A 23,051-nucleotide genomic window follows, 5' to 3' on the forward strand; every position below is an offset into this window, starting at 1 on the left:
AACTGAGGAAAACTACTGGCTCCAAAGTTCAAGGGTTCAGAGATTTTTAAGAATATTAATTACACTAATGAAATTGCATATATGTAAGATTTATATGAATAAATATCTCATTTTACCCAATTTATAACTAATTTACAAATAAATTATATAAAAAAATTTAAATTATCTGATTGTTTTCACAATTTTGCATCGGGATGGAGCCTCATTTTTTCCATTGGTTCAGGTGATCTTGAAGTTATCTTGAGATGATTTCAGGGTTTTTTGGTGTCCCCGCGGCCGGTCCTCAACCAGGCCTCCACCCCCAGGAAGCAGCCCGTGACAGCTGACTAACACCCAGTTACCTATTTTACTGCTAGGTAACAGGGGCATAGGGTGAAAGAAACTCGGCCCATTGCTTCTCGCCGGCGCCTGGGATCGAACCCAGGACCACAGGATCACAAACGAGTTAATAATATTAAAAGGAAAATTATTGTAATTAGAAAAAACCAGCATTGAATGTAATGAAACGCCATTTTCTGGGTGAGTCCCAGAGGCTCCCCGGAGCTATCCATGACTGATATGGATACCCTAACTATTTCGCATCAGTTGATGTGGGTAGAGTTCTAGGCCTACCGGGGACCATGAGCCAGAACCTGGCCCCCTCACAGAGGCACGAGGAGCAATGGCCCATAGAATGCACATCTGATTTGGAGCATTCTATATCTGCCATCGACCGGAACAGGCACCCAGAAAGTTAAGCACCACAAAACAACCCCCTATTCTGGTTAATAACGAAAATCGTCAAACAAGTGGACAGAACTCCCCAAAAGAAAAACAAGCAAACAAGCACACAAGCCGTGCCGCATGTCTGTGCAGCTCCCCCCTCCCCAGAAGGGGAAAGGGGGAGCCCCAGTCCCCCGCGCCAGCGATCCCTGCCTCAGTTGTGAGGCTGGATATCAAAAACACGAAAAAAAAAACGCAGATCGGAGGGAGGGAAAGAGGGATGCCGGGAAGCTTCCGGGACTCACCCAAAAAATGGCTTTTCATTACATTCAACGCTGCTTTTCTGGGGGGAGCCCCTACGGCTTCCTGGAGCTACTTCACCAAAGACAACAGAATAAAAGGGAACGTACCAAGGAGGCAGTCAGTGCTCCACTCCTCAACTTGAAACCGAGATAACGGGCTGCAACCGCCAACCCAAAGCAACACAGGCCCGACTGGTCCCAGGAACGTTCACGAGGTAGCGTGCAGCACAGACCCTGTTCGACCGCCAAAAACCCCATGCCCAAATGTCAGCCCAAGACATAATGCCAAAGACAGACGCAAGAGCAGCAAACTTACGAACATCATGGGCACGGGGATAGACCGCAGGCTGGCTGGAATTAATTACCCTGTGGACGACCTGAGAGACCCGAACCCGCGAACAGGGAAGAAGGGAAACCGGATCAATCCAAAGCGCGTCTCGGGACACAGAAGCCGTGACATGCAGATAATGACTGAGGGTTGCAACAGAACACAACACCTGATGAACCCCCGGCCTGACAAACCAAGCATCAATAACCCAAGGACCCATCCGGAAGGTAGCAGTCTCATTCTTCGCCATAAATGAGGGAGAAGGCTGTAGACGAACATACCTATGACCACGACCAAAAGAGCAAAAATCTCTGCGCCGGAGAAGAGCATGAAGCTCCGCCACACAAAGAGGCCACAACAAACAGAGGAGAAGAAAGATAGGAGAGCACTCTGTCCAAAGACCAGGACGGCTCAGGCGGTGCATGAGTAGGCCAAAAGTGAAACAACGCACGAGACAGCTTGTGAAATGGTACAGAAGTAACATTGATACCGAAAGCAAGCTGCAGTGGCAGCGGCTCCGCCAGCGCCAGACAATACGAGGCAACATTATTAGGCATAAGATGACGGTCCTGGAACAACCAAGAGAGAAAGGACAACACCACTTGAACCGAAAGCGAAGAGCAATGAAGAAGGGACAAAATGAACCAGAAGGACTGCCAGGAGACTTCATACTGCTGCCGAGTGGAAGCCCGCAGGTGGGAAACAAGCAAGGAAGCCACCTGAACACCATAGAGATGGTGATGAACACAAGTAAAAAATACCAAACGAGAAGACTCGCCGAGAAGAGCAAACCAGTCTCGTACCAGACTGGGCCGATCTCCTGAAAGAGGTGGAGCCGCGGAAAAACCTCCGGGTTCGGACACCGGGCAAGCAGCGCCTGAACCCATGGCTGGGCCGGCCACCATGGGGCCAAGAGGACTACTCGCCCCTGGCAAGTTTCCAAGCAAGCCAGGACCTGGAACAACAGCTGAACCGGGGAAAAGAGATACAGAAACCCCCACCTTGACCAGTCCTACCGAAAGGCATCGATCCCGACAACCTCGCAGTCGGGAAAGGGCGCCACATATACCGGAAGACACCTCGACCACGCCGACGCCAAGAGGTCCACCTCTGGGCACCCGAATGTCCGGCAGAGCCAACTGAATGAGATGGCATTGATCATCCATTCCGTGGACAGGGGAACGAGCCGGGACAGGCCGTCTGCCAGGACATTAGATACCACCTGGACGTGAACCACCAGGAGAGCCAAACCCCGAGAACTCAGCAAACGAGTCACCCAAAGTGACCAACCCCAAAGAGCCAAGGACTGCATCGAACCCCCTCGGTTCAGGCAATGAACCACCAGGAAGTAGTCCGAATGGAGCCGGAGCGTTGATCCGCAGGCGACTCGAACCCTCCGAAGAGCAAACCACACCGCCGCGATCTCCTGCACTGTGCTGTAGACGTAACGAAAGGATGGACCCCACCACCCCTGGCCAGCCTGGTGAGCACTGTTCACAAAGCCCCAGCCGAGAGACGACACGTCCATGAACACATCGAGCGAGGGCTAGGGAAGGTGCAAAGGCACAGAACCCCGAAAAACCTGAAGAGGAAGCCGGCGACGCAGCAGCTGACATAAGGCCCCAGGGGGACGAACCCAGCAATCACGAGAGAGGCGGAAGGGATGTCCCCGAAAGAACCAGAACAGCCGACAAAGCCAAACCCGACCCGGCGGGAAGACCAACATCACAAAGTTCAGGCTCCCGCACAGACCCTCGAGCAACCGCCGGGTGACCCGGGAGCCCCCCAGAAACAAGCACAGGCGGGACTGCAGCCAAAGGAGAGACGCTGGAGGAAGAGACAAGGAAGCGGTTACACAAGACCCAGCCAGGACCGAACCTTGGAGGGAACCAGATGGGACTTCTTCCAGTTCACCAGGAACCCAAATCCGGCGAGCTGGGAAAGCACCAAATCCCTGGAGAGCAGCCACGCAAACTGACTGGGAGCCCAAAGCAGCCAGTCTTCGAGGTAAGCCAACAGCCGAACACCTAACAGACGCAGACGGGCCACCACAACCCAGGTAAGGCGTGTGAACACGCATGGTGCCAGATTCAACCCGAAAGGGAGACAATGAAAGTGGTAACTCTGATACCCCACAACAAAACTGAGCCAGTCCCGGAACTCCAGATGAATAGGGATGTGCCAATGCATGTCCTTTATGTCCATATACACCATCCAAGCACCCGGCTCCAACAGAAGCCGGACCTGGGACAGAGTGGTCATCCAAAACGAGGGGCAAGAAACCCAAGAGTACAGACGGGACAAGTCCAGAATGAACTGCAGATCCGAACAGTCCCGTTTCGGAACTGGGAATAGGTGGGAAACCCACTTAAGAGATGTCGTCCTTTCGACCATGCCCAAGGCACCCACTCCAAGATGATCCGACAGAGGCAGGAGAGGAAGCCTGCCCCGTCAGCCCCAAACCCCCCAAAGGAGGAGGAGCCACCTAAAGTCACCGCAGACCGAGAGAAACGACCCGAAAAGCCCACAAATATTGAGGCCAGGCATGAGCGAATAGAGCAAGCGTCCTCCCCCCACCGCCCCGTCAATGGGGCGAACTGCGAAAGGGCCGCCACCCCGTACGAGAACCCACCTGTGCGCAGAGCGAACACCGTGCCAACCAGGCACAGGAGGGACTACAGGCGGCACCAGCACTGAACCCGTCACCTGTGGCCGACCCCGATGAACGGAACCGCGAGCCCAGGCACGACCCCTGCCGGGAAGGACCCCCCAGTTTCCTCGGAGAACCAACAATGCAGACATAGGGCGGCAAGTGGAAGAAGCCGCCTGAATATAATGCTCAATAGCAGAGGCCTCAAAACCAGAGGACAAAAGGGAGAAAACAACCTAAGAACCAGGGCCCAAGCAGATTCCAAGGAAGAAGCGAGTACAGGTTGTCGACACATGAAACACGCAGCGAAAAACCGTAGTAACACCTCTCGCAGGATCTGCACAAACAGCTTCAAAAGGGCAGACGACGCACGAACAGCCGAGACCAAGGCGCCAGACCCAAGAACGGCCCCAAGCACCTCTACATCCTCCGCAAGTCAATCGAAGAGAGCTCCAGGAGGGAAAAGAAATACAGGACTGAAGCCAAAAAGCCATGAGCGCGTAAGTCCTCAGCCACAAGCGCAGCTGACAGGGAAGGAACCTACACATGAAGCTGAACCGCCCCAATATCTCGCAAAAGAACAGGAGCAAAAAGGCACTCATTAAGATGCGCAAAATCGCCCCCCAGGTAAACCTGGACCACCGTCAACGCCTCACGCCAATCAAACGTGCGGGTCCGACAGAACAAGTCCCAAGTATCCAACGAAAACAAGGGGCAGTCTGCAAACCAGGATGACCTGGAACCTCATAACGCACCCAGTAAGGACACGGAGATCCAAACCTGAACGAAGAAGGATCCATTATGGAGTCATACTCCGGGTCATGTAAGAGGTAAGCCGTAATGGCCGACCGCACCTCAGGCGCCAAGATGCGGTAAGTTGAATACCTCAGGAAAGATGGAACCGAAGAATTCACAGGGACACGGAACTGAACCCGGGGAGGAGAAGAACCCAAATGCAAATCGTACGCAAAGGGGGAAAAGAAAACCTCATTCCTTGCAACAGTAAGCCCCGCTCATAAGGATAGAAAATCCAGGTGGGGTCTAACGGAGCCCAAGGCCCCCAAATCAGCTCCTCCCCAACCCCGGGAACCTCCACTCCAGGCTCCAGGGGCCGAGCCGTCCTCCAAAAGCCCAGCCTCACAAGAAAAAGGTGGGGCAGCTGAAAGAGTCGGAAAGGAAGGGGCCCACTGGTCAGACCCTGAAGCATCGTTTGGAGGAACAGACTCGAATGCCTCCACAGTCACCCCAGACAGAGCATCCCCCGAAACTGCCCGAGTCTCAGAAACCTCCAAACCCTGCCGCGACCCCAAAACCCTAAGACACTTAGGGGCTGGAAGCAGGGAAGGGGGGGAACAGAATGAACCACCGAAGGGGAAGAATGAGGGGGGGCGTGGACAGAACCAAGGCCGAAGCGACCAACACCCCCAAGTCCGAGTCCCTATAGGCAAAGCGGGGCAGCCTCGGGTCGTCCAGGGAAGAGACAACCCGAGTGCATTGCAATAAATTAAACCTACCCTGCAACGTACATGCTGCCTGCACTCGAAGATAATCATCATCAGTCTGGGTGAATTGAATCACGAACAAACAACAGAGCTCGTAGGACTCAGCGTCGAATGTGTTACCGACCCAACAGGCAGCATGACGGAGGCAAAAACAAAGAGTGTCGGAGACAAGGGGACAGAGCAACCCTAAAACTCGCACAAAGTGAGAGGTGATGCAAGGGTCTCCTTCATTGAACCCGAGAACCCACGCGGGGTTTTCCAGGGCCTCTAGACTGGGTCTGCTAAGGGTTATCGCAGGCAGGGCACTGCTAACCGGTGCCCCAAACTACCAAGCAAACTGTTAAAATCTGAACCCACGGAATGTGTCCACTCACGAGGGCGAAGCAAGGGGTGCCACCACACAAAACGACCTTAATATAAGGGGGAGGGAGAACACAAGGCAAACTCCCCCCACCCCCCTACTAGGCAAAAACAACAAGAAAAGAAAAACCACGCAAATGGACAACGTACCCAGAGGGAACAGAGCCGGCCGCTGTTACTGGTGAAAACTAGCTATGCAGTATCTCGCGCCCCACTAGTGCAATAACTACCACTTACCCCAAGGCAAACAAGGGAGGAAAACCCCACAAACTCGGGGCGGCCAAATGCCAAGCAGAGAAAGGCCAACAGAGGTAGACCAAAGCAACTTGTGGAAGGGAACCCCAAGCCCCAAGGGCGGTATTTACAGGGCACTCAGGGAAGGTGCCCTAAGCACATGCAGCACGAGTACCTGAGAATATTACTCCCAGCTCACAGGACCACTGTAAGAGCAGCACTGAAAACAATGAACAGCAGTGAAAGAAGACTGGAGCTGGAGCCACACGACCATGCACGATTCCATCAGCCGAGGAACTGGGGTGGGGATTGCCGGCACGGGGGTCTGGGGTGCCCCCTTTCCCCTCCCGGGAAGGGGGGGAGCTGCAGAGACATGCGGCGTGGCTCATGTGACATCATGCTTGTTTGCTCGTTTTTCTTTTGGGGGAGTTCTGTCCACTCGTTTGACAATTTTTGTTGTTAACCAGAATAGGGGTTTGTTTTGTGGATACCTTTCTGGGTGCCTATCCCGGTCGATGGCAGGTATAGAATGCTCCAAATCACATGTGCATTCTATGGGCCATTGTGCCTTGTGTCTCTGTGAGGGGGGGCAAAGTTCTGGCTCATGGTCCCCGGTAGGCCTAGAACTCCATCCACATCGACTGATGCAAAATAGTTAGGGTATCCATATAAGCCATGGATAGCTCCGGAGAGCCGTAGGGGCTCCCCCCAGAAATGTGTTGTAAAACATCTTGAATTATAGTGAGTACTGTATAATATTAAATACTATAACAGATGATATTGTTTATTGTATTAGTAAACATTATTTTTAATACTACAAGTTTTAAGACTAATAAATTCCACACAGGAAAAGGATACAAACCTTTTGGTGCAGCAAGGTTGGGCTTCTGGACATAAACATAGACTGAAGTATTAGAAGACTGCCCATTGCTATCAGCAACACGTAGTATAAACTGATAGTGCCCTTCCTCCAGATTACTTAGATGCAAGAATGGAGTTCTTGTGTCCTGCAGGACAAAAAAATAAAAAATAAAAAACAATAAAAAAAACAGCATTCAATGTAATGACACTAATTACTGGGTGAGCCCTGGAGACTCCCTGAAGTTATTACACTGATCCAGTGCCATACTACTAGGTGCCATCAGTCAAAGAGTTCTAATTGGCCTACGGGGAACCATGAGCCAGAAACTGGTTCCTTTAGAGGGCAACAGGGAGTGGTGGTCCTATGAAAACCTTACATTTAAAGTTATTCATGTCTGCCACCACCAGAGAAGTATTCAGAAAGTCAGTAAAACAAAATAGACCACTGCATGGCCAGAAAAAGAGACCACAACCACAAAAGTGTCAAAAGAACTCTCCCAACAATGTACACAAACTATCAAAAATTCATGAAACCAGCATGTGCTACAATGAACCAACTCCCAACCCCCCCATTCATTTAAGGAAAGGGAGGGAGGCAGGCAGGGCCAGCTGGCTGCCTCCACTGCCAGTTCTTATGGTCACCCAGAAATTGTCATTTAATTACATTCAATGCTGGTTTTCTGGTAGGAGCCCCCCTTGAGGCTCCCTGAAGGTAACTACCCACAGAGAAGGAAAAAAAGCGCACTTACCAGGGAGAAGGAAGCACCACAGGGAAAGACTAACAAAAGAGACCAACGGCCATGAACCACTACCCAAAGCCACACAAAGCCGCAGAAGACCAGGAACACCTAAAACACACCCAGCTGATAGAACCCTGTGCAACCACCAAACCCCCACACATGAAAAATGGCCCAAGAATGAGGAGCAAAGAGCACCAAAATCAAGAGCACCAAAGAGCCTACAGAGACACATCAAGGGCACATGGGTAGATCGAACACTGGCTAAAGCATAAGACTCTATGAACAACCTAGTGCACATGAGCTCCATAGAAACCAGAGCAAACCGCAGAGATCATTGAAAGAGAACCGGTGGACACCAAGGCTGCAACAGAAAACCGCCACCTGACACAGCACACGATGCATGCCCAGCAGAACAACCAAGCATCCACCACCAGAAGGCCCCACTGGAAGCCAATCGACTCATCCCTAGCCAGAAAAGAAAGAGCCAGCAACAACCAACAAAGTGCCCCCAAGGGCCAAAAGAACAAACTTCCTAACACCAAAGGCACTCAAAAAACTCCACCCCCAGGCAACCAGAAGCTGGAAAAAGAAAAGAACGCTCGCTGAAATAAGCCAAGACCAAAGGGGCCACCAGGAGGACGCAGGTGGGACACCTTTAACAAGCCCCTTGATCACCACAGAGAAGGTGATCCCCATGTATCAAAATACCAGATGCAAAGATGAGAGGGAAAGGTCTGACCAGCAAAGTGCAACACCAGGCCAACCCTCTGAAAATGCCTAGGTCAGGCACCAAGCAAGCGGTGCCAGACACCAAGCAAGCAGTGCCAGGGAACGGTGCCACGCAAGGAGGTAGACATCGAGACCATGCCATCACGGAGAGGTCAAACCAGGAAGTAACCAGGACAGACCGACAATTAGGACGTTGGACACATCCTACACATGAACAGCACGGAAGCCACCCTGAGAACCCAGCACAGATGAGCTACTTGAAACGACCAAAACCAAAAAGAGAAGGACTGAAGAGACCCTCTGCAGTGAACAAGAAACCATGGGAAAACAGCCCGAATGGAGCCAGATCACTGAGCTTGTTAGAACATGAATTTACCACAGCACCTGCCGCATGGCAACACCCGAACCGTACAGTTTGCCCAACAAAGGGAGGTGGCCAATGACCTAGGCTGGACTGGTGAGTGCTGGACGCAAAACCCCAACTGGGAGCCAAAGTGTCCGGGTAGACATAGAGGGAGGGCAGAGGAAAGCGCCATGGAAACAAAGCTCGAAAAACCCGAAAGGGAAGCCAGCTACTGCTGGTGCAGGGCCCCCTAGAGTCCACACCCAGCAATCGCAAGAGGCAAAAGGGGCTGTCTCGAAAAACCAAAACAACCTTAGAAGCTAAACCTTGCTAAAAAGACTAGAAGGGCAAAGTACAGGCCCCATGACAACTGCCTGAGCAAATGCAGAAGATCCCGACAACCGCAGAGTATCCCAGCTCCCCCTCAACACCAAAAAATGGCAGAGCTGCCATGGAGTAAGACCATTGGAGGCAGAAACAGTAATACTAACCTAGAGTCCCACACCAGGCTCAACCAGATTTGAACCAAGGGTGAAACCAACTGGAATTATCCCCAGCCCACCAGGAACCCAAACCCAGTGAGCCAGGAAAGAACCAGATCCCTGGCTAGCAGACAAGCGGACTGGCTGGGAGCTCACAACAGCCCATCGTTGAGGTAGGCCAACACCCAAACACCTAATAACTGAAGAAGGACCACCACGACCCAAGGCAAATGCAGAAAAATGCGAGGTGTGAGATGCAAACCAAATGGGATAACCTGAAAGAGGAAAGCATACCATCTCACCACAAAACTGAACCAATCTCTGAACCTCAGGTGGATGGGGATACGCTAATATGCATCCCGGAGGTCCAGAAATCTTCCAAGCATCCAGGTCGATAACGAGATGGACCTGGGACAAAGAAGTCTCCCAAAAGGGGGGGGGCAAGGGATGAATTTCAAGCTGGAAAGGTTGAGAAAGAACTGGAGAGGGGGTGCAAAGCAACATGGCAACGTTGCACACAGCATCTCTCCTACAAACATTCACGATACCTCTGAGTGTTTTAAGAGACCACTGTTACATGGCACGCATTTAAAACAAGATGGTCTCCCAGTCTTAGATTAGGATCCAAAGGAAGTTTTCCTGGACAGTAAACAGCACAGTAAGGCAAAGAGATTAGAAGTGAAATGCCACCAGCATCAAGAGCTAAACAGAGACCATCCTGACCCCACATAGCCTGAGTATCAACATCCTCCGTTCAACCAAGGTAGGACAAGTTCTCCTGGTTTGCAAACGTCCAACATTGCCTTTGATGATGATACATCCAAAGATAGGAGTGTTTCTGGAAATAGCAGGGCTCAAAGAATCCACTATCATGCCATTCCCAAGATATTAAAGATCAAAGTGCATGATATCAGACCTAATAAACACAGGAACTTAATATCAGCGCACCACAAACACAGTGAGGAACGAGAATTTTCAGACATTACCGACATCTTTGGATACAAAGTACGGTGCTACAAACCACTAGGTGACCGATTAGCAAAATATGTAATTTGACATGTTGCAAGCATTAGTGCAGACGACATCAAGGTACAACTTCAGGCAGATAACATTCAAATCTTCGGAGTCAAAAAATTTATGAGTAGGACAAACGAAGAACTGAGCGATACAGGCACTGCCCTACTTACTTTTCTAGACTACTTTCTCCGTGATCGGGTTTGGATTAACGGCTTAATCCATAAACTAGAGGTGTATATACCACATCCCACTCAGTGCTTTACATGTAAAGGTTATAACTATACCTCGAAAAGCGGCACCGAAGACATCAAATGTGGGAAATGCTCTGGTCCCCATTACACACATGCGTGTGCATCAGATATATTCACCTGCTCAAACTGGTGGTGATCATGACATTACATTCAAACAATGTCCTTCATACATAGAGGCAAAAGCTAAGCCTCTCCCCATCAACAACCTGCAACAGTATTGCAATGAAACAACTCAGTCCATCAACCACTACATCACACTCAACCACAACCTTTGCTTGTATCTGATGTCTATCACTGACCATCCTGTACCCCCAGAGTCCAATCCTTTCCAACAAAACGTACAACTGAGTCCCGATCTTGTTGAAACACTTGTCACTCACATTGAAAATGCACTAGAAAAGATGCTGAACCGACTCCTAACTAAATTCTTTACACAAGTAATCCAACCCATCCTCGAGGCAGACCCAACACACACCCCATCCACATCTACAGACAATGACATCTGACCTAACTACTATTGCTGTAACACAAACGCAGCTACCATTGCTGTACACAAATCATTTGAACTGATGCTGGACAAACTCCTAAATAACTACTAAGCACGCCTTACCCAAGTCACTCTCCAGGTTGACTTGCCACAAACCACAACCACTGGCATTAAGAGTAAGAAATCCCCAGCTGTACAAACCTCACAGCAACCTGGCACTTCCCCACACACACACACACACACTCCACACCACACACACACTCCACACCACACACACACTCCCATGGCACATCCTCCAACCACTCCCAGATATTTAACTTGCAATACTACTGTCACGTCAAAGAAGATGCAATCACATCCCAGACATAAAGATCCAAAATACGACAACATAACATAACATAACTTATTTCCAGCTAACCTACCCCAACCTAACCTTATACACACTAACCCCACATTACTTAATTTACTTTAACTTACCCTAACCTATCTGAATTGCAACTAACTCCCAAACATACTTCGACTCACAAACTCAGTCTCTTGACTATTCCACTCATTTTCCATAGAACTGCAACACTTAGCTACCATCAACACAAATCTTCATCTTCGCTATCTTGAGTCCATTTCCACTCATATGTTTTTGTCCCCCCCACCACCACATAAACACAAGGCAAAATCAGTAGCCACTGCCAACAAAAAACTGAGAAACCACTACTTCAAGAAACAAAAGTGAAGAAAAGGGAGAAGTAGAAGCAAGAGCCAGAGCCCACGCCGAATCCAAAACAGGAACAGCATGACTCACTGACACACAAGATGGAAGGAGAAACAAGGAGACCACCTCCCGGAAGACCAGAACATACAGCATAAGGAGGCTGACGAAAGAGGAGGCCCCAAAAAGATCACAACAGAAGTGCGACCGGGCACGAAGGTCGTCTGCAACCAAAGCAGTCAACAGCAGTGAACTGATCATGCAGCTGCAATGACCCAAGCATGGGAAAGGCAGAACCAAATAGGCATGCATGGAGGGACTCAAAAGAACCCCACATATGTCTAACACAGGGACACCTCTCACCACTCAAGTATGCGGAGATGGGGGAACTTGCGCCAAGCCCCAAGGACTGTCTGCCAGCCAGGATGAACCCAGAACCTTGGAATGCAACCACAGGGATGGTAAAACCAAACTGAAATGAAGCTGGGCCCATAACCGTAGCAGAACCAGGTCAAGGTGGTGGTACGGACACAGGGCCTCCCCCGAGCAATCACCAAGGAACTCGGGAAGAAGGAACCTCTAAAAGGACCACACCGAAGAGCCCAAAAGCACTTGGAAACATACCCTGGGTGGAGCCACACCTGAAATAATTGAGGGAGGGAGGGAGGGAGGGAAGAGGGAAAAAGGGCAAACTACACCCACCAGGGAAGGATGTTACATATTACATTCCACCAGGGAGGAATGTTATGTGTGGATGGAACCATGGTTGAAGTAACTAACACCCCCAAATCCAAGACCCTAATACCAAGCAGGGCAAATCCGGGGCATCCAGCTGGGCACATAACCTAGACCGCTGCAAAACTGAAAACCTTTAGTGCACAGTGGTCGCTACCTGAAACCTCTTAACTTCTGGCGGTAAATGGGTGAGAAGAGACATATGAGAAGGGAGGGGGGGACAGGTCCCACATGACTCACAGTCGAAGGTGTCACCAACCCAACAGGCAGCAAAGATGGAGAAAGTATGTATGATCGTCGCCAGGTGGCACAGACGACGAGCAACCTGTGAATTTGCAAGAAGTGAGAGCAGCCTCGGAAGAGGTATCCATAATACAGTACATCCAAACCTGCAGAGGTTTTCCAGGGCCTGTAGGGTGAATGATGTCTGTAGGAAGCCCAGGCAAATTGGAATGCTCCGCCGGTCTTGAACCTTCCGGAAAAGCAACTTTAGGTGCCCGAAGCCAATGGAAATGTCAAGGAAGCAACAAAGGGGGGGGTTTAACCGCAGAAAAACCTGGTGACCGGCCCAGCCGGCCACCAAGGGGCCACTAGAATGACTCTCCCATGGTAAGACTCTCCCACGGTAAGACTCCATCCAAGCCAGAACCCGAAGCAACAGCTTGACCGGGAAAAGTAGGTACAGGTAACCCCACCTCGACCATCCTGCCGAATGAAGTGGGGTCCAGGGGTCCCCCTCCCCCTCCCAGGATGGGGGGGGGGGCTGCACGGATGAGTGGCGCAGCAGAGTGAGTGACGTTTGCTTGTTTTAGTTTGGGAGTTCTGCCTCCCTGTTCAGTTTTAGGTAGCAATTTTTACCATGTGGGGTTTGTTTTGTTATGCCTACCTTTCTGGGTGTCAAACCCTGGTCGATGGCAGACATGGAATACTTCCAAACACATGGGGGTTTCCACAGGCCATTGCTCCTCATGCCTCTCTGAGGGGGGCCAAGTTCTGGCTTGTGGTCCTCGGTAGGCCTATGATCTCCATTCACACTGACTGATGCCAAAGTCTAATATATTCATATCAGCCTGGATAAGCTCCAGGGAGCCATAGGGGTTGCCCCCAGAAAAAGGTTCACAATGATGGAAGCAGAGTTTTCTGAAGACTTAAATCATGTGAATAAAATGCAAATACAGTGGTACCTTCGTTTATGATCATAATCAGTTCCCAGAGATGCGTCGTCAACCAAAACTAATTTTCCCATAAGAAATAATGTAAATTGAGTTAATCTGTTCCACACCCCCAAAAATATTAACGTAAAAATACATTTTATACAGAATACTACTCATATTTTTCATACACAAAACAATCAGGTACAGTATACATATAAACCATAAATACACTAAGTGAACATTTAACTGCACTTTACCTTTACTGAGGACTCTTGTTGGCGTATGGGAGACGTTGAGGAGGGAGGGAGGGAGGAGCGGTGTTGGTGTATGGGGAGGGTGAGGAGGTGGAGGAGGAAGGAGTTGATGAAACCTGCTCGCTTTAAGCACTTTCATATCTGCATTACTGGTTCCAAATTTTCCTTTCAAACATTTCACTGTTTCTGTTATGTGGCAGCCAGTCAAAACCAGTCACAGTCACAAGTCAGTCAAACATTTCAAGCATTCACAATTATGGTAGCAACCGGTTAGGCATTTACCGTCATTCAGCCACTTACAGTCAATCAGGATTTCACAGTCAGTAAACAACAAGCATTTAATATCAAGCAGTCTGCCTCCGATCCACCAGGTGATAGCAAGGAAGCGTTCTGTATTAATAAGATCCAGATGTGGCTGGAAGGGAACAGCTTGGGGAGGGGGTGGTGAGAGGATGGAGGTAGCGGGGAGGGTCCAGTGAGAGGATGGGGGGTAGCAGGGAGGGTGTGGTGTGGGGGATGGAGGTTCTCCGCACCAACCATCCAGTCCCCCCCCTATCCATCCATCCATCCACCCCCCCTATCCATCGATCCAGTTCCCCCACCATCCCTCCATCCAGTTCCTCCACCATCCATCCAGTCCCCCTCCACCATCCACCCCCCCTATCCATCAATCCAGTTCCCCCACCATCCCTCCATCCAGTTCCTCCACCATCCATCCAGTCCCCCTCCACCATCCACTCCCCCTATCCATCCATCTAGTTTCTCCCTTCATCCATCCAGTTTCTCTACCATCCATCCATCCAGTCCCCCTTCACCATCCATCCAGTTCACCCATCATCCAGTTCCTCCACTATCCATCCAGTCCCCCCACCATCCATCCAGTCCCCTTTCACCATCCATCCAGTCCCCCCACCATACATCCAGTCGCCCCACCATCCATCCAGTCCCCTTTCACCATCCATTCATCCACCCCCTATTCATCCATCCAGTTGCCCCCCCTTCCATCCATCCAGTTCCCCCACTATCCATCCATCCAATCTCACTATCCATCCAGTCCCCCTTCACCATCCCTCCAGTTTCCCTACCATCCATCCATCCAGTCCCCCTTCACCATCCACCCATCCAGTCCCCCTTCACCATCCATCCATCCAGTCCCCCTTTACCATCCATCCATCCAGTCCCCCGTCACCATCCACCCATCCAGTCCCCCTTCACCATCCATCCATCCAGTCCCCCTTTACCATCCATCCATCCAGTCCCCCTTTACCATCCACCCATCCAGTCCCCCTTCACCATCCATCCATCCAGTCCCCCTTCACCATCCATCCATCCACCCCCTATCCATCTCACCATTCATCTTGGGACCCATGGCATGATATATAATAAGAACGTTTATGTTAAAGCAGACATAATGAAATTTTTCACAAAGAATTCAAAGCATGGCCACGGTCGTCACTACACGTGATAGACTTGTAAACAAACTGAGAACGCCTCACCTCCAGCACCACGTGCTCGTTCGATCCATACGCATGTGAACAGATGTTGTCTTCCAAGTAAACCGTCGTGTCCTAATTCAAATTTTACAACGAATTTGACATCGTGTTCCAAAAAATTTGTTTTCTAGGGCAGTCGTCAACTGACGTTCCATTGTAATCTGTTCCACAACCCCAAAAATATTAACTATAAAATACATTTTATACAAACTAATACTCTTCCTTACCTCTATGGAGGACTCTTGTTGGCATATGAAAGACAATGAGGAGGGGAAGGAGGAGAGGTGTTAGTGTTTAGAAGGGGAGTCCCCTTCCATTATAACAGCAGTGATGACATTTGTGAGGTACTCTCTCTCTTACATTTGCAGGCATACCACTAGGACCTGGTTGTGGTTCACTGCTTGCTTGTCTTACTAAGAATCTGTCTATAGACACTTGTTCTTCCCTACATTTTAACACTTGTCTGTAGTGAGACATCATATTGTCTCACTATGAATGATCTCTTGTTTTTCCTCTATCGTCATCCTCACAACTATTTTCTTCGGCTGAACTTTACCACTGACTTTCTTAGGACCCATGGCACGATATATAACAAGAACTTTTATGTTCAGAAACCAAAAAAGCACAAAAACAATGAAATTCTTCAAAAAGAATCCAAGCACGATCATCACTAGGCAGGAGACACTGGTAAACTGAATGCCACACTTGCGGTGGACCCGTACGTGTATAAACAAACTACTACTACCGAATCGAATTTCTCGTAGAAATTTACTACAAGAATCGAAAACTACAAGAACAGGGGCATACGAGAACTGAGGTTCCACTGTACCTGTACAGTACTTTATAACTTGAAAGACATTTACCATACACCATACAACTTTTCTTTAGTTATATTGGGAAGATTCACATATATTATAATTCTTGAATAATAGCAAACTATGCAAAAAATATTACAGCTAGATTACCTGCATGTCCACAGCCTTGCCAGAATCTTTAGGACCTTTGGTCCACTCCCACTCTTCAATACCATGATCATCAGTGCTGGTGTTCCCATACAAGATTATTTCTGTCTGAAATAACATGATAATGGAATCAAAACATTTTCTTCAATTAGTAATTAAGGCACATTGTATTAATACATTTACAACATCATGTAAAATATTACATATTTAGAGTTTGAATCTCAAAGTGTAGCTATCATTAAAATTTACATCCCTGTATATGCACAATAAGAAACAACATTATTTTACTGTTTTATTCTTTTGAAAAGGTAGAACTGCATTGAAAAGTATTACAATATTATGTATTTACCCTTATTTTGGTTTAGACAGTGCTCATTATTTCTTCTGACATTCATCAGCATTAGCTTTTGATGGGAGCTCGACCAAATAAACAATATGTTTTCATTTTTCATATGACATATTCTAACGTAAATGAAAACCAAAATAAATATATACAGTACAGTGAAAAGCTTCATGTTGGTCTAGGTCAGTTCTAAAATCATCATATGAGGAGACCAGGATCAGAAGGCAGTCTGACTCCAAATTATTTTGTGGCTCCTGTCGGAAAATCCGACACCATATAATATATCATACAGATAATAGCTGCTGTATTACCAACAAGTTACCCATAGAAAACGTAACTTGTAGTGGAATTACCGTCTAAAGAAAACGGGATATCATCACCACATACCATTATAAATTGACCAGCTATTCTGCTGGGAATTATTCTTAAATACATTAGTCTTTGGACTTTACCATCACAAAACATCTCATATAAATTAACTTAATTATCAATATTAAAGTAGAGTAAATGTGACCCTTCTATCACTTTCTGAAATCTGGACAAAGTAGGCCAGGCGTCAGAGTGAGGAAGGAGGGCGGCCATTGTTGTGTCACCTCCGAGACGTGTGGAGCAAATTTGGCTCCTATCATTCTGGACAATGTCGGCCAGACGTCAATAGAATGGAGTGTTAGATGCAGCCATTGTTTATATTGAGACCAGAGGCTCACACGGGAGCAAATTCGGCTCCTGTTAAATTTACTTGGACGTAGTGTTATGGAACCCAAAGGTGTACCATTGTCAACACGCTGTCTACAAATTCAAGTTAAGTGTCTATCCGAAACCCGTTTATCATTCATTTATGGCCATTAATGTCAGGATATAGGGTTAGCCGGTTAGATCGCGAAATCGCCTCAAACTAAAGGTAATTAAGCCAGGTCTTTAATGTTCCATGTACTGTATAGTGTTTTCTCTGATATAGCTTGTCATATATAGGATTCTGGCTTCACAGCTAGCGCACTTTTGACAGGTCAAGACGAGGATGCAAGATTATGTGCACCAGTTACTGGGTGATATGGAAGCTACCTCAAAGAGGATAATTTGGTGTCTACACCCTAGTTATACCTGGTGGACTAACCTGCTGTACTATAAGATAAGGAACCTCTTCAATGTATGTAGTTACTGTAGTTTGATTGGCTGCATATATATAAACTAATAAACCCCCCTTAATGTGTAGAGGATCGATTTGTGAGATTGAGATTATTGCAGAAATACAGTCCACTTATCATTATACAAATTGCTATCGAAGTATATAAATTAACGTAAATATAAATTCATATAAGTTAAATAAATATAAATCTCACAGGTCGGTTCCCACATTATTTGGACCTTCGGAACCGGAATATTCGGTCCTATGAACCCACATTTGGTCATCTTAGCACCGGATGAACCAGTTAACCAGTGGATTCATTAAATATACTAGTGCAGTGTTATTTAAACAAAGGCCAGCCAGTCAAAGACGGAAGCGTAGCCTCGAGGGAGCTCAGGAGCCTCCCTCAGCCCAGTTCAGCTTCGTCAGCGGTTTCATGCACACCCACAGATATTTGGTGGCGTGTTATTTCGTGAAATGACAGCGCTAATATAGAATCCAGCCAAATTAGTGACTGTGTCTTCGCGAGATTGTTCACGGATTTCGTGGTGTTACATTTCGCGAGAGATTATCTACGAATTTTGTGGACTTTATTTCGCGAGGTCACTAATAATATTTAATACTTCTAGATAATATTAGAAGTTTCATAGAGGCTAATTAAGAGGCTATTATCAATAATTGTGTATATTATTTCTCCAAAATAGAGAATTATTTAATATATATTGCACTAGTGATCACAGTATAATATTTACTAATTGCCAACCCACAACAGGGTAGGATATTAACACTGACTAGTTGAACTATTATCGTTCATCCTTGTCCCATTATTACCATAGTCAGTTGTACTATATTGAATAACCTAACACCATTAATGAATGGTCCAGACCCTATTTTGGGTGTAATTTTTATTAACTCGAATTGAGTTGTATATATAATAATTTACTTATGATCATTACACCTTTGAGTGATTAATTAGTGTCAATTCCATCCTAGGGTGATATAGAAGAGCTAACCTAAAGGTACTTCCAGTGACACTGGTTTATCACTCAAATCATTAGTGTGTATGATTGTATATATATAATGTGTATTAATTTTAAGTGCTAACCTCTAGTAGAGGTAGGATTATTGCCTAGTGAGTGCAGAATTTACCCTAGGCTATCATTAGAGTTTGTTCAGTATTATGAGCAGCCCAAGTACAAGCCCCACAAGGCTTCACCAACGAGCCAGTATGGATAATGCAGGGAGAATGAAAAGAACCCTTGCAGGTCTTAAAGGCCACTTAACAAGACAGATCAAGAAATGTGAAGATTTGTCACAACAATCAACAGTTGATTATGCTGACCTGGAAAGCTATTATCAAGCAGCTGCAGGTAAATTTGAGCAAATCAAATGTCAAATAGCAACATATGTGGCTGAACTTGCCAACACTAATTTATCAGAAACAGAAATAGACGACATTATGGTTGATCTTGCGAATTATGAAGATCACACTCAGGCCACGTTACAGCCTTATGTCAAATTAATTGCCCAGAACAAGGCAACAGCAACAACAACAACAGTTGCATCTAATACGAGTCAAGCAGAAGCTCGACTCCCTCCAATTAATTTACCCACTTTCTCAGGAAAAGATGAGGAAGATTGGGACGAATTTTGGAACAAATTCGTTGACCTTGTAGACTCAAAACAATCTTTACCAAAGAGTAGTAAATTCTCTTATTTGCAAGGCCAATTATCAGGTGAGGCTAAAACAGTAGTATCCCATCTGAGATTAACTAATGACGGCTATGATCTGGCAGTAAAACTCCTCAAGGATAATTATGCTGATCCAGAAGTAAGAACATCACATTTAGTTCATGAGCTGTTGCATTTACCCCCACCGGAGGCTTCAGCTGATTCACTCCAAGTCTTCAAGCTGGAGGTAGAATCATTGATCAATGCCCTCAGCCTGACAGCAGATACAAACGGGGCTGAGTGGGTCTTGAAAATAATTGTCCAGGAGAAAATACCTAGGGACATATTGAGACAAATGAGTGCTCATTACAATAAAAGTATCTTATCCATGAATGAAATATCTGAAGGTTTAAAGTCAGTAGTTCATCAATTACGAACACATGACAAATTAAAACCACCAAGTAAACCCTCAGAAACCAATAATAGTAAACCACAGAGTACCAAAGGTACTCCAAATCAATCTAGACAATATAATTCAACACCAAAGTGGAACAGTAGCAGTGTGGGCGTATATGCAGTGGGACCCTCCAAGCCTATAGTTACTGTGTCACCCAAGAACGTGACACCAAAGGGTACTGGAAGCTATGGAACATGTTTGTTCTGCAAAGAGAAACATTCAATGTACCACTGCTCTAATTATCCTGATAGTGACGCCCGTGTTGAGCGACTCAAAGATTTGCAACATTGCACGAGGTGCCTCAGGAAACATAACATCAACGACTGTGATACCCAATTACACACCTGTAATAGGTGTAACAAAGGTCAGCACCATGCAGCATTGTGCAGAGACACCAAAACAACGTCTCCAAACCCCAAGGTGGAAGATAGCATTCCCACCACAGTACAGTACTGCAAGGTGCAACAAACAAAGAGTGTCCAATCGGCAAAGTCTAAAGGTAATACGACTTTGCCTACTGCCCAAATTACCATCCTGAATAAGAGGGCCAAGGTCCATACCCGTGGGTTGTTTGACCAAGGATCCCAGAGAACATATATCACTAAAAAGCTGGCAGATGAACTACAATTAAGGCCTGTAGCCCAGATGTCATTCAACATCTCAGGGTTTGTAACAGATGCAGGACCTCAAGTCTACCAGGTGGTACAACCATCAGTACGTTTAGGCAGGTACATCTGTCGAGTACAAGCCATTGTGGTGGACAAAATACCAGTAGACCTACAAGTACAAGGTCTGAGAGCAACAGCCAAATTCCTGAGAAATAGAGGAATAAAATTGGCAGATAATATTAAGTCTGATCACCTCACCGACTTCGGTCTCCTTGTAGGGACAGACTATTGTCATCGATTCATTGGTAGCCCTACTAAATATCAGGGTATAACCATGTTAAACTCTGCAGGAGGTAAATTACTCTCAGGCCCAGTATCAAGCCTGAGGAGACCTATGCCTGCAGATAAACAATACCAGTAGAAATCTAAATTTGTCAGCTGATTATATTTCTCCAGTAGCATTATACTAAGGAGATTACAGCTGACTATACCAACAGAGGTTGATGTTAGTATCATCATTTAAAGCTGGAGATGAGTTCATGAGGCCTCAGTGGCAAATCAGTGAACAGTAGCCTAAAACAGCTACAAGTCACTGCGACCAATGTCACTGAACCCACTGCAATCTCAGAACCATACTTTACTTTAATGATGAGCTATTCAATCTTCTGAATCAATTAACTAAATTAAACCCCAATAAATCTGATGACTGATTTGATACATTTATTATTTAATCAAGATGTATTCCATGGGCCTCAGTGTTTATATATCAGTGACCAGTTACCTGAAGAAACTTCAAGTTATATCTATGTCACTGATCTCACTGCAGTTCCTGAATCATACTTGACTGTAGTACTTGATCACATTCAGTCTTCTGGGTTAAATAATATGTAATAAGGCTTGAATATTAGCCTTTCAAGAGTTGACAGGGAAATGAAATCGCATTAGACTTCTAACCCCTGCAACTCTAGTACGGGACATCCGTCCTGTACGAACAGACACACAAATGTGTGATTACTAACTACTAACATCAAATTAATGTAATAATTCGAAGGAGGAGTATCGGTGTTCGTCTGTTCTAAACAGGACTTCGACCCGTGAGCAGCCCCCTGGGGAATTATGTCGGAAAATCCGACACCATATAATATATCATACAGATAATAGCTGCTGTATTACCAACAAGTTACCCATAGAAAACGTAACTTGTAGTGGAATTACCGTCTAAAGAAAACGGGATATCATCACCACATACCATTATAAATTGACCAGCTATTCTGCTGGGAATTATTCTTAAATACATTAGTCTTTGGACTTTACCATCACAAAACATCTCATATAAATTAACTTAATTATCAATATTAAAGTAGAGTAAATGTGACCCTTCTATCACTTTCTGAAATCTGGACAAAGTAGGCCAGGCGTCAGAGTGAGGAAGGAGGGCGGCCATTGTTGTGTCACCTCCGAGACGTGTGGAGCAAATTTGGCTCCTATCATTCTGGACAATGTCGGCCAGACGTCAATAGAATGGAGTGTTAGATGCAGCCATTGTTTATATTGAGACCAGAGGCTCACACGGGAGCAAATTCGGCTCCTGTTAAATTTACTTGGACGTAGTGTTATGGAACCCAAAGGTGTACCATTGTCAACACGCTGTCTACAAATTCAAGTTAAGTGTCTATCCGAAACCCGTTTATCATTCATTTATGGCCATTAATGTCAGGATATAGGGTTAGCCGGTTAGATCGCGAAATCGCCTCAAACTAAAGGTAATTAAGCCAGGTCTTTAATGTTCCATGTACTGTATAGTGTTTTCTCTGATATAGCTTGTCATATATAGGATTCTGGCTTCACAGCTAGCGCACTTTTGACAGGTCAAGACGAGGATGCAAGATTATGTGCACCAGTTACTGGGTGATATGGAAGCTACCTCAAAGAGGATAATTTGGTGTCTACACCCTAGTTATACCTGGTGGACTAACCTGCTGTACTATAAGATAAGGAACCTCTTCAATGTATGTAGTTACTGTAGTTTGATTGGCTGCATATATATAAACTAATAAACCCCCCTTAATGTGTAGAGGATCGATTTGTGAGATTGAGATTATTGCAGAAATACAGTCCACTTATCATTATACAAATTGCTATCGAAGTATATAAATTAACGTAAATATAAATTCATATAAGTTAAATAAATATAAATCTCACAGGTCGGTTCCCACAGCTCCCATGACTGCTGGGAGACACAGGTGTACTATTCGCAACAGATGGGCAACCTCAGTATTCAAATGGTGACACAAAATGTAAATCATCATATAATGACAGCTTGCACTAAATGTTTACATCATGGTGATGTCCACACTTTGAAAGTTATTGAATATAGGAAAGGTGTGAAGCATAAGTTAGTGTTTTCTGGATTTAATTTTCCTAAGGCAACCAAATCAGTGTCTATCCAATAGAGTGAAGGCTTTCTGATTCAGACCTCGGTAACATGGATCTCTGGTCCTCATCCAAAATTGCTGTCAAACTTGACTGTGTCTTGATTAGGACACATTAAGAA

General features: G+C 46.4%; 1 protein-coding gene across 5 annotated transcripts in view; it reads right to left on the reverse strand.

The window, feature by feature from the left end:
- Positions 1 to 23,051, reverse strand: part of LOC123757772 (dyslexia-associated protein KIAA0319-like protein) — a 222,933-nt gene that overhangs the window by 102,912 nt on the left and 96,970 nt on the right. For all 5 annotated transcript variants that reach the window (XM_069329507.1, XM_069329511.1, XM_069329508.1 and 2 more), the window contains exons 8-9: positions 16,296 to 16,400; positions 6,941 to 7,085 (exon numbers count right to left, since the gene is read on the reverse strand). In XM_069329507.1, the coding sequence (XP_069185608.1) occupies positions 6,941 to 7,085; positions 16,296 to 16,400 (250 nt within the window). The remainder of the gene's footprint in view (positions 1 to 6,940; positions 7,086 to 16,295; positions 16,401 to 23,051) is intronic.

The sequence above is a fragment of the Procambarus clarkii genome, chromosome 22, assembly GCF_040958095.1.
Source record: "Procambarus clarkii isolate CNS0578487 chromosome 22, FALCON_Pclarkii_2.0, whole genome shotgun sequence".
NCBI classification, from domain to species: domain Eukaryota; kingdom Metazoa; phylum Arthropoda; class Malacostraca; order Decapoda; family Cambaridae; genus Procambarus; species Procambarus clarkii.